At 69.0% G+C, this 13109-nt stretch overlaps 1 protein-coding gene across 1 annotated transcript in view; it reads right to left on the bottom strand.

The window, feature by feature from the left end:
* The window catches only part of PRDX3 (peroxiredoxin 3), a 16927-nt gene extending 4511 nt beyond the window's left edge, over nt 1-12416 (bottom strand). Inside the window, 9 exon segments of the mRNA XM_075352171.1 lie at nt 166-180; nt 182-332; nt 417-459; nt 462-519; nt 661-796; nt 7118-7205; nt 7208-7258; nt 9489-9549; nt 12310-12416. Of these exon segments, the coding sequence (XP_075208286.1) occupies nt 166-180; nt 182-332; nt 417-459; nt 462-519; nt 661-796; nt 7118-7205; nt 7208-7258; nt 9489-9549; nt 12310-12345 (639 nt within the window). The 5' untranslated portion in view covers nt 12346-12416.
* Between the last annotated feature and the right edge of the window lie 693 nt (nt 12417-13109).

Raw genomic sequence — 13109 nt, 5'->3', positions numbered from 1 at the left:
TACAAGATATAGCATCACAGCAGCATGGACCACACATCACAAGCATGGAGGCCTCTGTGCAGAAGATTCACTGATACACTGATATATCAAGGCTGACAGCAAGCAGAGGTGTCTGCACTAAAACCTTGTCCAAGTTGTGCTTTGAGTGGGTGGGGGGACACTTACCGTGGGAGAGTGGGGGGGTCCAGTTGGCAGGACAGACCTCCCCATGTGTCTCCACATACTGGAAAGCCTTGACCAGTCGCAGCGTCTCCTCCACGCTCCGCCCCACAGGAAGGTCGTTCACGCTCATGTGCCGCACAATCCCATTAGGATCAATTATAAAGAGTCCTCTGAAAAGAGAGAGGCGTTAAATATATCAATATATACACACAGGGGGGCCCGATGCGGGGGAGCGTGCAGGACACAATCAGTACCTAAGAGCAATCCCCGCGCTTTCCAGGAGAACCCCGTAGTCCGAGATATCTGTTTGGAGAGGTCTGACAGCAGTGCTATGTTCATGTGTCCCAGACCTCCGCTCTACAACACAAAAAGAAGACCTAAGGAACGGGAACGGAAAAGAAAAAGACCTAAGGAACGGAAATTGCAAATACTGGGCTCACTTGTGACAGGAGGAGCAGTGGAGGATCCAAACAGTCCCCAGAGCACACAGGCACTCACCTTACGGGGGGTGTTGGTCCAGGCCAAGTGGCAGAAATGTGAATCCACAGAGACGGCGACGACCTCACAATTCACATCGTGGAACTCATTGGCCTTGTCACTGAAAGCCACAATCTCAGTGGGACACACGAAGGTGCTGAAAAGAGCAGTGACCAAGAGTGAGAGGGGGGGGGCGGGGGCGCGCGCGGGCGAGACAGAGAGGGGGGCGCGCGCGGGCGAGACAGAGAGGGGGGCGCGCGCGGGCGAGACAGAGAGGGGGCGCCGCGCGGGCGAGACAGAGAGGGGGCGCGCGCGGGCGAGACAGAGAGGGGGCGCGCGCTGGGCGAGACAGAGAGGGGGCGCGCGCGGGCGAGACAGAGAGGGGGGCGCGCGCGGGCGAGACAGAGAGGGGGCGCGCGCGGGCGAGACAGAGAGGGGGCTGCGCGCGGGGCGAGACAGAGAGGGGGCGCGCGCGGGCGAGACAGAGAGGGGGCGCGCGCGGGCGAGACAGAGAGGGGGCGCGCGCGGGCGAGACAGAGAGGGGCGCGCGCGGGCGAGACAGAGGAGGGGGCGCGCGCGGGCGAGACAGAGAGGGGGCGCGCGCGGGCGAGACAGAGAGGGGGCGCGCGCGGGCGAGACAGAGAGGGGGCGCGCGCGGGCGAGACAGAGAGGGGGCGCGCGCGGGCGAGACAGAGAGGGGGCGCGCGCGGGCGAGACAGAGAGGGGGCGCGCGCGGGCGAGACAGAGAGGGGGCGCGCGCGGGGCGAGACAGAGAGGGGGCGCGCGCGGGCGAGACAGAGAGGGGGCGCGCGCGGGCGAGACAGAGAGGGGGGCGCGCGCGGGCGAGACAGAGAGGGGGCCGCGCGCGGGCGAGACAGAGAGGGGGCGCGCGCGGGCGAGACAGAGAGGGGGCGCGCGCGGGCGAGACAGAGAGGGGGCGCGCGCGGGCGAGACAGAGAGGGGGCGCGCGCGGGCGAGACAGAGAGGGGGCGCGCGCGGGGCGAGACAGAGAGGGGGCGCGCGCGGGCGAGACAGAGAGGGGGGCGCGCGCGGGCGAGACAGAGGGGGGCGCGCGCGGGCGAGACAGAGAGGGGGCGCGCGCGGGCGAGACAGAGAGGGGGCGCGCGCGCGGGCGAGACAGAGAGGGGGGCGCGCGCGGGCGAGACAGAGAGGGGGCGCGCGCGGGCGAGACAGAGAGGGGGGCGCGCGCGGGCGAGACAGAGAGGGGGGCGCGCGCGGGCGAGACAGAGAGGGGGCGCGCGCGCGGGCGAGACAGAGAGGGGGGCGCGCGCGGGCGAGACAGAGGGGGGGCGCGCGCGGGCGAGGACAGAGGGGGGGGCGCGCGCGGGCGAGACAGAGAGGGGGGGCGCGCGCGGGCGAGACAGAGAGGGGGGGCGCGCGCGGGCGAGACAGAGAGGGGGGGCGCGCTGCGGGCGAGACAGAGAGGGGGGGCGCGCGCGGGCGAGACAGAGAGGGGGGGCGCGCGCGGGCGAGACAGAGAGGGGGGGCGCGCGCGGGGCGAGACAGAGAGGGGGGGCGGCGCGCGGGCGAGACAGAGAGGGGGGGGCGCGCGCGGGCGAGACAGAGAGGGGGGGCGCGCGCGGGGGAGACAGAGAGGGGGGGGCGGCGCGCGGGCGAGACAGAGAGGGGGGGCGCGCGCGGGCGAGACAGAGAGGGGGGGCGCGCGCGGGCGAGACAGAGAGGGGGGGGCGCGCGCGGGCGAGACAGAGAGGGGGGGGCGCGCGCGGGCGAGACAGAGAGGGGGGGCGCGCGCGGGCGAGGACAGAGAGGGGGGGCGCGCGCGGGCGAGACAGAGAGGGGGGGCGCGCGCGGGCGAGACAGAGAGGGGGGGCGCGCGCGGGCGAGACAGAGAGGGGGGGCGCGCGCGGGGCGAGACAGAGAGGGGGGGCGGCGCGCGCGGGCGAGACAGAGAGGGGGGGCGCGCGCGGGCGAGACAGAGAGGGGGGGCGCGCGCGGGCGAGACAGAGAGGGGGGGCGCGCGCGGGCGAGACAGAGAGGGGGGGCGCGCGCGGGCGAGACAGAGAGGGGGGGGCGCGCGCGGGCGAGACAGAGAGGGGGGGGCGCGCGCGGCGAGACAGAGAGGGGGGGCGCGCGCGGGCGAGACAGAGAGGGGGGGCGCGCGCGGGCGAGACAGAGAGGGGGGCGCGCGCGCGGGCGAGACAGAGAGGGGGGCGCGCGCGCGGGCGAGACAGAGAGGGGGCGCGCGCGCGGGCGAGACAGAGAGGGGCGCGCGCGCGGGCGAGACAGAGAGGGGGCGCGCGCGGGCGAGACAGAGAGGGGGCGCGCGCGGGCGAGACAGAGAGGGGGGCGCGCGCGGGCGAGACAGAGAGGGGGGCGCGCGCGGGCGAGACAGAGAGGGGGGCGCGCGCGGGCGAGACAGAGAGGGGGCGCGCGCAGCGGGCGAGACAGAGAGGGGGCGCGCGCGGGCGAGACAGAGAGGGGGGCGCGCGCGGGCGAGACAGAGAGGGGGGCGCGCGCGGGCGAGACAGAGAGGGGGGCGCGCGCGGGCGAGACAGAGAGGGGGGCGCGCTGCGGGCGAGACAGAGAGGGGGCGCGCGCGGGCGAGACAGAGAGGGGGCGCGCGCGGGCGAGACAGAGAGGGGGGCGCGCGCGGGGCGAGACAGAGAGGGGGCTGCGCGCGCGGGCGAGACAGAGAGGGGGCGCGCGCGGGCGAGACAGAGAGGGGGCGCGCGCGCGGGCGAGACAGAGAGGGGGCGCGCGCGCGGGCGAGACAGAGAGGGGGCGCGCGCGCGGGCGAGACAGAGAGGGGGCGCGCGCGCGGGCGAGACAGAGAGGGGGCGCGCGCCGGGGCGAGACAGAGAGGGGCGCGCGCGGGCGAGACAGAGAGGGGGCGCGGGCGAGACAGAGAGGGGGCGCGCGCGCGGGCGAGACAGAGAGGGGGCGCGCGCGCGGGCGAGACAGAGAGGGGGCGCGCGCGCGGGCGAGACAGAGAGGGGGCGCGCGCGCGGGCGAGACAGAGAGGGGGGCGCGCGCGCGGGGCGAGACAGAGAGGGGGCGCGCGCGCGGGCGAGACAGAGAGGGGGCGCGCGCGCGGGCGAGACAGAGAGGGGGCGCGCGCGCGGGCGAGACAGAGAGGGGGCGCGCGCGCGGGCGAGACAGAGAGGGGGCGGCAGCGCGCGCGCGGGCGAGACAGAGAGGGGGCCGCGCGCGGGCGAGACAGAGAGGGGGGGCGCGCGCGCGGGCGAGACAGAGAGGGGGGGCGCGCGCGCGGGCGAGACAGAGAGGGGGGGCGCGCGCGCGGGCGAGACAGAGAGGGGGGGGCGCGCGCGGGCGAGACAGAGGGGGGGGCGCGCGCGGGCGAGACAGAGAGGGGGGGGCGCGCGCGGGCGAGACAGAGAGGGGGGGGCGCGCGCGGGCGAGACAGAGAGGGGGGGGCGCGCGCGGGGCGAGACAGAGAGGGGGGGGCGCGCGCGGGCGAGACAGAGAGGGGGGGCGCGCGCGGGCGAGACAGAGAGGGGGGGCGCGCGCTGCGGGCGAGACAGAGAGGGGGGGCGCGCGCGGGCGAGACAGAGAGGGGGGGCGCGCGCGGGGCGAGACAGAGAGGGGGGGGCGCGCAGCGGGCGAGACAGAGAGGGGGGGCGCGCGCGGGCGAGACAGAGAGGGGGGGCGCGCGCGGGCGAGACAGAGAGGGGGGGCGCGCGCGGGCGAGACAGAGAGGGGGGGCGCGCGCGGGCGAGACAGAGAGGGGGGGCGCGCGCGGGCGAGACAGAGAGGGGGGGGCGCGCGCGGGCGAGACAGAGAGGGGGGGCGCGCGCCGGGCGAGACAGAGAGGGGGGGCGCGCGCGGGCGAGACAGAGAGGGGGGGCGCGCGCGGGCGAGACAGAGAGGGGGGGGCGCGCGCGGGCGAGACAGAGAGGGGGGGGCGCGCGCGGGCGAGACAGAGAGGGGGGGCGGCGCGCGGGCGAGACAGAGAGGGGGCGGCGCGCGCGGGCGAGACAGAGAGGGGGCGCGCGCGCGGGCGAGACAGAGAGGGGCGCGCGCGCAGCGGGCGAGACAGAGAGGGGGCGCGCGCGCGGGCGAGACAGAGAGGGGGCGCGCGCGCGGGCGAGACAGAGAGGGGGCGCGCGCGCGGGCGAGACAGAGAGGGGGCGCGCGCGCGGGCGAGACAGAGAGGGGGCGCGCGCGCGGGCGAGACAGAGAGGGGGCGCGCGCGCGGGCGAGACAGAGAGGGGGGCGCGCGCGCGGGCCGAGACAGAGAGGGGGGCGCGCGCGCGGGGCGAGACAGAGAGGGGGCGCGCGCGCGCGGGCGAGACAGAGAGGGGGGCGCGCGCGCGGGCGAGACAGAGAGGGGGCGCGCGCGCGGGCGAGACAGAGAGGGGGCGCGCGCGCGGGCGGAGACAGAGAGGGGGCGCGCGCGCGGGCGAGACAGAGAGGGGGCGCGCGCGCGGGCGAGACAGAGAGGGGGCGCTGCGCGCGGGCGAGACAGAGAGGGGGGCGCGCGCGCGGGCGAGACAGAGAGGGGGCGCGCGCGCGGGCGAGGACAGAGAGGGGGCGCGCGCGCGGGCGAGACAGAGAGGGGGCGCGCGCGCGGGCGAGACAGAGAGGGGGCGCGCGCGCGGGCGAGACAGAGAGGGGGCGCGCGCGCGGGCGAGACAGAGAGGGGGCGCGCGCGCGGGCGAGACAGAGAGGGGGCGCGCGCGCGGGGCGAGACAGAGAGGGGGCTGCGCGCGCGGGCGAGACAGAGAGGGGGCGCGCGCGCCGGGCGAGACAGAGAGGGGGGCGCGCGCGCGGGCGAGACAGAGAGGGGGGCGCGCGCGCGGGCGAGACAGAGAGGGGGCGCGCGCAGCGGGCGAGACAGAGAGGGGGCGCGCGCGCGCGGGCGAGACAGAGAGGGGGGCGCGCGCGCGGGCGAGACAGAGAGGGGGCGCGCGCGCGGGCGAGACAGAGAGGGGGCGCGCGCGCGGGCGAGACAGAGAGGGGGCGCGCGCGGGCGAGACAGAGAGGGGGCGCGCGCGCTGGGCGAGACAGAGAGGGGGCCGCGCGCGCGGGCGAGACAGAGAGGGGGCGCGCGCGCGGGCGAGACAGAGAGGGGGCGCGCGCGCGGGCGAGACAGAGAGGGGGCGCGCGCGGGCGAGACAGAGAGGGGGCGCGCGCGGGGCGAGACAGAGAGGGGGGCGCGCAGCGGGCGAGACAGAGAGGGGGCGCGCGCGCGGGCGAGACAGAGAGGGGGCGCGCGCGGGCGAGACAGAGAGGGGGGCGCGCGCGGGCGAGACAGAGAGGGGGCGCGCGCGGGCGAGACAGAGAGGGGCGCGCGCGGGCGAGACAGAGAGGGGGCGCGCGCGGGCGAGACAGAGAGGGGGCCGCGCGCGGGCGAGACAGAGAGGGGGGCTGCGCGCGGGCGAGACAGAGAGGGGGGCGCGCGCGGGCGAGACAGAGAGGGGGCGCGCGCGGGCGAGACAGAGAGGGGGCGCGCGCGGGCGAGACAGAGAGGGGGGCGCGCGCGGGCGAGACAGAGAGGGGGCGCGCGCGGGCGAGACAGAGAGGGGGCGCGCGCGGGCGAGACAGAGAGGGGGCGCGGCGCGGGCGAGACAGAGAGGGGGCGCGCGCTGGGCGAGACAGAGAGGGGGGCGCGCGCGGGCGAGACAGAGAGGGGGCGCGCGCTGGCGAGACAGAGAGGGGGCGCGCGCGGGCGAGACAGAGAGGGGGCGCGCGGGGCGAGACAGAGAGGGGGCGCGCGCGGGCGAGACAGAGAGGGGGCGGCGCTGCGGGCGAGACAGAGAGGGGGCGCGCGCGGGCGAGACAGAGAGGGGGGCGCGCGCGGGCGAGACAGAGAGGGGGCGCGCGCGGGCGAGACAGAGAGGGGGCTGCGCGCGGGCGAGACAGAGAGGGGGCGCGCGCGGGCGAGACAGAGAGGGGGCGCGCGCGGGCGAGACAGAGAGGGGGCGCGCGCGCGGGCGAGACAGAGAGGGGGCGCGCGCGGGCGAGACAGAGAGGGGGCGCGCGCGGGCGAGACAGAGAGGGGGCGCGCGCGGGCGAGACAGAGAGGGGGCGCGCGCGGGCGAGACAGAGAGGGGGCGCGCGCGGGCGAGACAGAGAGGGGGCGCGCGCGGGCGAGACAGAGAGGGGGCGCGCGCGGGCGAGACAGAGAGGGGGCGCGCGCGGGCGAGACAGAGAGGGGGGCGCTGCGCGCGGGCGAGACAGAGAGGGGGCGCGCGCGGGCGAGGACAGAGAGGGGGCGCGCGCGGGCGAGACAGAGAGGGGGCTGCGCGCGCGAGACAGAGAGGGGGGCGCGCGCGCGAGACAGAGAGGGGGCGCGCGCGCGAGACAGAGAGGGCGCGAGACCACGCATGCGAGAAAGAAAGAGTGCAAGCGTGAGGGAGAAAGAGCGCGCGTGCACGCAAGAGAGAGAAAGAGCGCGCGCAAGAGAAAAAGGGCACGCGCGCGAGAGAAAGGAGAGTGCACACACATAGATGCGTAGATGCGAGCGACTACTTACAAGTCTAAGGGATAAAAGAAGAGCACCAGGTATTTGCCTCTGTATTTCTCCAGGCTCAGCTCTTTGAACTCCCCATTGACTACGGCCGTCCTTTAAAGTGAGGTGCAGCCTGGGTAACGGCCGGTAGGAACCGCGCCAAACCTGAAAACACAACAGCGTACTGTGGATGGAAGGCTGTGGAGCAGGTGGCGGTGATCTGAAGAGTAACGGACAGAGGCAGGGGGGTCGCACCCCCAATAATGCCGGCAGAGCGCCCCAGTCACATACACACACAGGTGGCGGACGATATTCGGCTTTCAGGTAAAATGTATAAGTGAGCAGCGGGGATCTCCTCACCACAAACAATGCGCTGAATCAAGAGGCATCACCGGGGCGGAAAAAGTCACAAAAAACAGTCAGCAATTGGACATACGCATCCAAAAGTGTCCGAAAAGGTCAGAGGTCATTGTAAGATCATCCCAAAAATTCACCAAATAGCCAAATACCACTAACTTCTTGACAGTAGTTTAGATGACAACAACCGATACCCGGTATACGGAGGGCGACGCTCCCTGCAGGTCACGTGGTCAGTGAGGGGACCAGGTATACGGAGGGCGACGCTCCCTGCAGGTCACGTGGTCAGTGAGGGGACCAGGTATACGGAGGGCGACGCTCCCTGCAGGTCACGTGGTCAGTGAGGGGACCAGGTATACGGAGGGCGACGCTCCCTGCAGGTCACGTGGTCAGTGAGGGGACCAGGTATACGGAGGGCGACGCTCCCTGCAGGTCACGTGGTCAGTGAGGGGACCAGGTATACGGAGGGCGACGCTCCCTGCAGGTCACGTGGTCAGTGAGGGGACCAGGTATACGGAGGGCGACGCTCCCTGCAGGTCACGTGGTCAGTGAGGGGACCAGGTATACGGAGGGCGACGCTCCCTGCAGGTCACGTGGTCAGTGAGGGGACCAGGTATACGGAGGGCGACGCTCCCTGCAGGTCACGTGGTCAGTGAGGGGACCAGGTATACGGAGGGTGACGCTCCCTGCAGGTCACGTGGTCAGTGAGGGGACCAGGTATACGGAGGGCGACGCTCCCTGCAGGTCACGTGGTCAGTGAGGGGACCAGGTATACGGAGGGCGACGCTCCCTGCAGGTCACGTGGTCAGTGAGGGGACCAGGTATACGGAGGGCGACGCTCCCTGCAGGTCACGTGGTCAGTGAGGGGACCAGGTATACGGAGGGCGACGCTCCCTGCAGGTCACGTGGTCAGTGAGGGGACCAGGTATACGGAGGGCGACGCTCCCTGCAGGTCACGTGGTCAGTGAGGGGACCAGGTATACGGAGGGCGACGCTCCCTGCAGGTCACGTGGTCAGTGAGGGGACCAGGTATACGGAGGGCGACGCTCCCTGCAGGTCACGTGGTCAGTGAGGGGACCAGGTATACGGAGGGCGACGCTCCCTGCAGGTCACGTGGTCAGTGAGGGGACCAGGTATACGGAGGGCGACGCTCCCTGCAGGTCACGTGGTCAGTGAGGGGACCAGGTATACGGAGGGCGACGCTCCCTGCAGGTCACGTGGTCAGTGAGGGGACCAGGTATACGGAGGGCGACGCTCCCTGCAGGTCACGTGGTCAGTGAGGGGACCCGGTATACGGAGGGCGACGCTCCCTGCAGGTCACGTGGTCAGTGAGGGGACCCGGTATACGGAGGGCGACGCTCCCTGCAGCTCACGTGGTCAGTGAGGGGACCAGGTATACGGAGGGCGACGCTCCCTGCAGCTCACGTGGTCAGTGAGGGGACCAGGTATACGGAGGGCGACGCTCCCTGCAGGTCACGTGGTCAGTGAGGGGACCAGGTATACGGAGGGCGACGCTCCCTGCAGGTCACGTGGTCAGTGAGGGGACCCGGTATACGGAGGAGGAGGGCGACGCTCCCTGCAGGTCACGTGGTCAGTGAGGGGACCAAGTATACGGAGGGCGACGCTCCCTGCAGGTCACGTGGTCAGTGAGGGGACCAGGTATACGGAGGGCGACGCTCCCTGCAGGTCACGTGGTCAGTGAGGGGACCAGGTATACGGAGGGCGACGCTCCCTGCAGGTCACGTGGTCAGTGAGGGGACCAGGTACACGGAGGGCGACGCTCCCTGCAGGTCACGTGGTCAGTGAGGGGACCAGGTATATGGAGGGTGACGCTCTCTGCAGTTCACGTGATCAGTGAGGGGACCCGGTATACGGAGGAGGAGGGCGACGCTCCCTGCAGGTCACGTGGTCAGTGAGGGGACGCAGAATACAGAGGGCGACGCTCCCTGCAGGTCACGTGGTCAGTGAGGGGGACCCGGTATACGGAGGGCGAAGCTCCCTGCAGGTCACGTGATGCAGTACTGGGCACAATACTCACCAGTGCTAAATCTGTGCATCGGAGCAGAACATGAAGCACCGCGGAAAGCAGAACAGAAAACCTGAGAAACATCAATATAGTGAGGTACACTGCACAGGGGGGGGGGGACTATAGTGAGGTACACTGCACAGGGGGGGGGCTATAGTGAGGTACACTGCACAGGGGGGGGGGGCTATAGTGAGGTACACTGCACAGGGGGGGGCTATAGTGAGGTACACTGCACAGGGGGGGGCTATAGTGAGGTACACTGTACAGGGGGGATATAGTGAGTTACACTGTACAGGGGGGGATATAGTGAGTTACGAGGTACAGGGGGGGATATAGCGAGGTACAGGGGGGGATATAGCGAGGTACAGGGGGGGATATAGCGAGGTACAGGGGGGGATATAGCGAGGTACAGGGGGGGATATAGCGAGGTACAGGGGGGGGGATATAGCGAGGTACAGGGGGGGGGATATAGCGAGGTACAGGGGGGGGGATATAGCGAGGTACAGGGGGGGGGATATAGCGAGGTACAGGGGGGGGGATATAGCGAGGTACAGGGGGGGGGATATAGCGAGGTACAGGGGGGGGATATAGCGAGGTACAGGGGGGGGGATATAGCGAGGTACAGGGGGGGGGATATAGCGAGGTACAGGGGGGGGGATATAGCGAGGTACAGGGGGGGGGATATAGCGAGGTACAGGGGGGGGATATAGCGAGGTACAGGGGGGGGGATATAGCGAGGTACAGGGGGGGGGATATAGCGAGGTACAGGGGGGGGATATAGCGAGGTACAGGGGGGGATATAGCGAGGTACAGGGGGGGATATAGCGAGGTACAGGGGGGGATATAGTGAGGTACAGGGGGGGATATAGTGAGGTACAGGGGGGATATAGTGAGGTACAGGGGGGGATATAGTGAGGTACAGGGGGGATATAGTGAGGTACAGGGGGGGATATAGTGAGGTACAGGGGGAGATATAGTGAGGTACAGGGGGAGATATAGTGAGGTACAGGGGGGATATAGTGAGGTACAGGGGGGATATAGTGAGGTACAGGGGGGGATATAGTGAGGTACAGGGGGGATATAGTGAGGTACAGGGGGGGATATAGTGAGGTACAGGGGGGGATATAGTGAGGTACAGGGGGGGATATAGTGAGGTACAGGGGGGGATATAGTGAGGTACAGGGGGGATATAGTGAGGTACAGGGGGGGATATAGCGAGGTACAGGGGGGGATATAGCGAGGTACAGGGGGGGATATAGCGAGGTACAGGGGGGGATATAGCGAGGTACAGGGGGGGATATAGCGAGGTACAGGGGGGATATAGCGAGGTACAGGGGGGATATAGCGAGGTACAGGGGGGATATAGCGAGGTACAGGGGGGATATAGCGAGGTACAGGGGGGATATAGCGAGGTACAGGGGGGATATAGCGAGGTACAGGGGGGATATAGCGAGGTACAGGGGGGATATAGCGAGGTACAGGGGGGATATAGCGAGGTACAGGGGGGATATAGCGAGGTACAGGGGGGATATAGCGAGGTACAGGGGGGATATAGCGAGGTACAGGGGGGATATAGCGAGGTACAGGGGGGATATAGCGAGGTACAGGGGGGATATAGCGAGGTACAGGGGGGATATAGCGAGGTACAGGGGGGGATATAGCGAGGTACGGGGGGGATATAGCGAGGTACGGGGGGGATATAGCGAGGTACGGGGGGGGGATATAGCGAGGTACAGGGGGGATATAGCGAGGTACAGGGGGGATATAGCGAGGTACAGGGGGGATATAGTGAGGTACAGGGGGGGATATAGTGAGGTACAGGGGGGGATATAGTGAGGTACAGGGGGGGATATAGTGAGGTACAGGGGGGGATATAGTGAGGTACAGGGGGGGATATAGTGAGGTACAGGGGGGATATAGTGAGGTACAGGGGGGGGGATATAGTGAGGTACAGGGGGGATATAGTGAGGTACAGGGGGGATATAGTGAGGTACAGGGGGGATATAGTGAGGTACAGGGGGGGGATATAGTGAGGTACAGGGGGGGGATATAGTGAGGTACAGGGGGGGATATAGTGAGGTACAGGGGGGATATAGTGAGGTACAGGGGGGATATAGTGAGGTACAGGGGGGATATAGTGAGATACAGGGGGGATATAGTGAGGTACAGGGGGGGATATAGTGAGGTACAGGGGGGATATAGTGAGGTACAGGGGGGGATATAGTGAGGTACAGGGGGGGATATAGTGAGGTACAGGGGGGATATAGTGAGGTACAGGGGGGGATATAGTGAGGTACAGGGGGGGATATAGTGAGGTACAGGGGGGATATAGTGAGGTACAGGGGGGGATATAGTGAGGTACAGGGGGGGATATAGTGAGGTACAGGGGGGGATATAGTGAGGTACAGGGGGGGATATAGTGAGGTACAGGGGGGGATATAGTGAGGTACAGGGGGAGATATAGTGAGGTACAGGGGGAGATATAGTGAGGTACAGGGGGGGATATAGTGAGGTACAGGGGGGATATAGCGAGGTACAGGGGGGGATATAGCGAGGTACAGGGGGGATATAGTGAGGTACAGGGGGGGATATAGTGAGGTACAGGGGGAGATATAGTGAGGTACAGGGGGGGATATAGCGAGGTACAGGGGGGATATAGTGAGGTACAGGGGGGATATAGTGAGGTACAGGGGGGGGGATATAGTGAGGTACAGGGGGGATATAGTGAGGTACAGGGGGGATATAGTGAGGTATAGGGGGGATATAGTGAGATACAGGGGATATACTGCGGCGCTGTATCGGGGGCGCACACTGTGAGGAGCCGCTCAGTTACCCGCGCACTCAGTAACCTTCTACAGGAGGCCGCCATCTTCTCCAGGTCACGTGTCCGCTGAATGCCGAGGACCGAAAGAGATACGCCCACTAAAGGCGGAGATATAGCGAGTGGGCGGAGCCAGACCCGGAGGAAGAGCGGTGACGTCACTGCTGTATATGGTCAGATGAAAGTGCTGGACGCTTTCCTTCTATGATGCCGCGATCAGGATATAGTGTGTGCCGCGCACGTGCACAAGTGCGGAAAGCTGCGAGAAGAACTTAGCTCTAAACGTTCGTGCGTCTCCTGTACGTGCGTCTCCTGTACGTGCGTCTCCTGTACGTGCGTCTCCTGTACGTGCGTCTCCTGTACGTGCGTCCCCTGTACGTGCGTCTCCTGTACGTGCGTCCCCTGTACGTGCGTCCCCTGTACGTGCGTCTCCTGTACGTGCGTCCCCTGTACGTGCGTCCCCTGTACGTGCGTCCCCTGTACGTGCGTCCCCTGTACGTGCGTCTCCTGTACGTGCGTCTCCTGTACGTGCGTCTCCTGTACGTGCGTCTCCTGTACGTGCGTCTCCTGTACGTGCGTCCCCTGTACGTGCGTCCCCTGTACGTGCGTCTCCTGTACGTGCGTCCCCTGTACGTGCGTCCCCTGTACGTGCGTCCCCTGTACGTTCGTCTCCTGTACGTGCGTCTCCTGTACGTGCGTCTCCTGTACGTGCGTCTCCTGTACGTTCGTCTCCTGTACGTGCGTCTCCTGTACGTGCGTCCCCTGTACGTTCGTATCCTGTACGTGCGTCTCCTGTACGTGCGTCTCCTGTA

The sequence above is a fragment of the Anomaloglossus baeobatrachus genome, chromosome 5 (assembly GCF_048569485.1).
Source record: "Anomaloglossus baeobatrachus isolate aAnoBae1 chromosome 5, aAnoBae1.hap1, whole genome shotgun sequence".
Classification (NCBI taxonomy): domain Eukaryota; kingdom Metazoa; phylum Chordata; class Amphibia; order Anura; family Aromobatidae; genus Anomaloglossus; species Anomaloglossus baeobatrachus.
The sequence above is the reverse complement of the archived record's forward strand: the minus strand, read 5'-3'. Positions and strand labels throughout refer to the sequence as shown.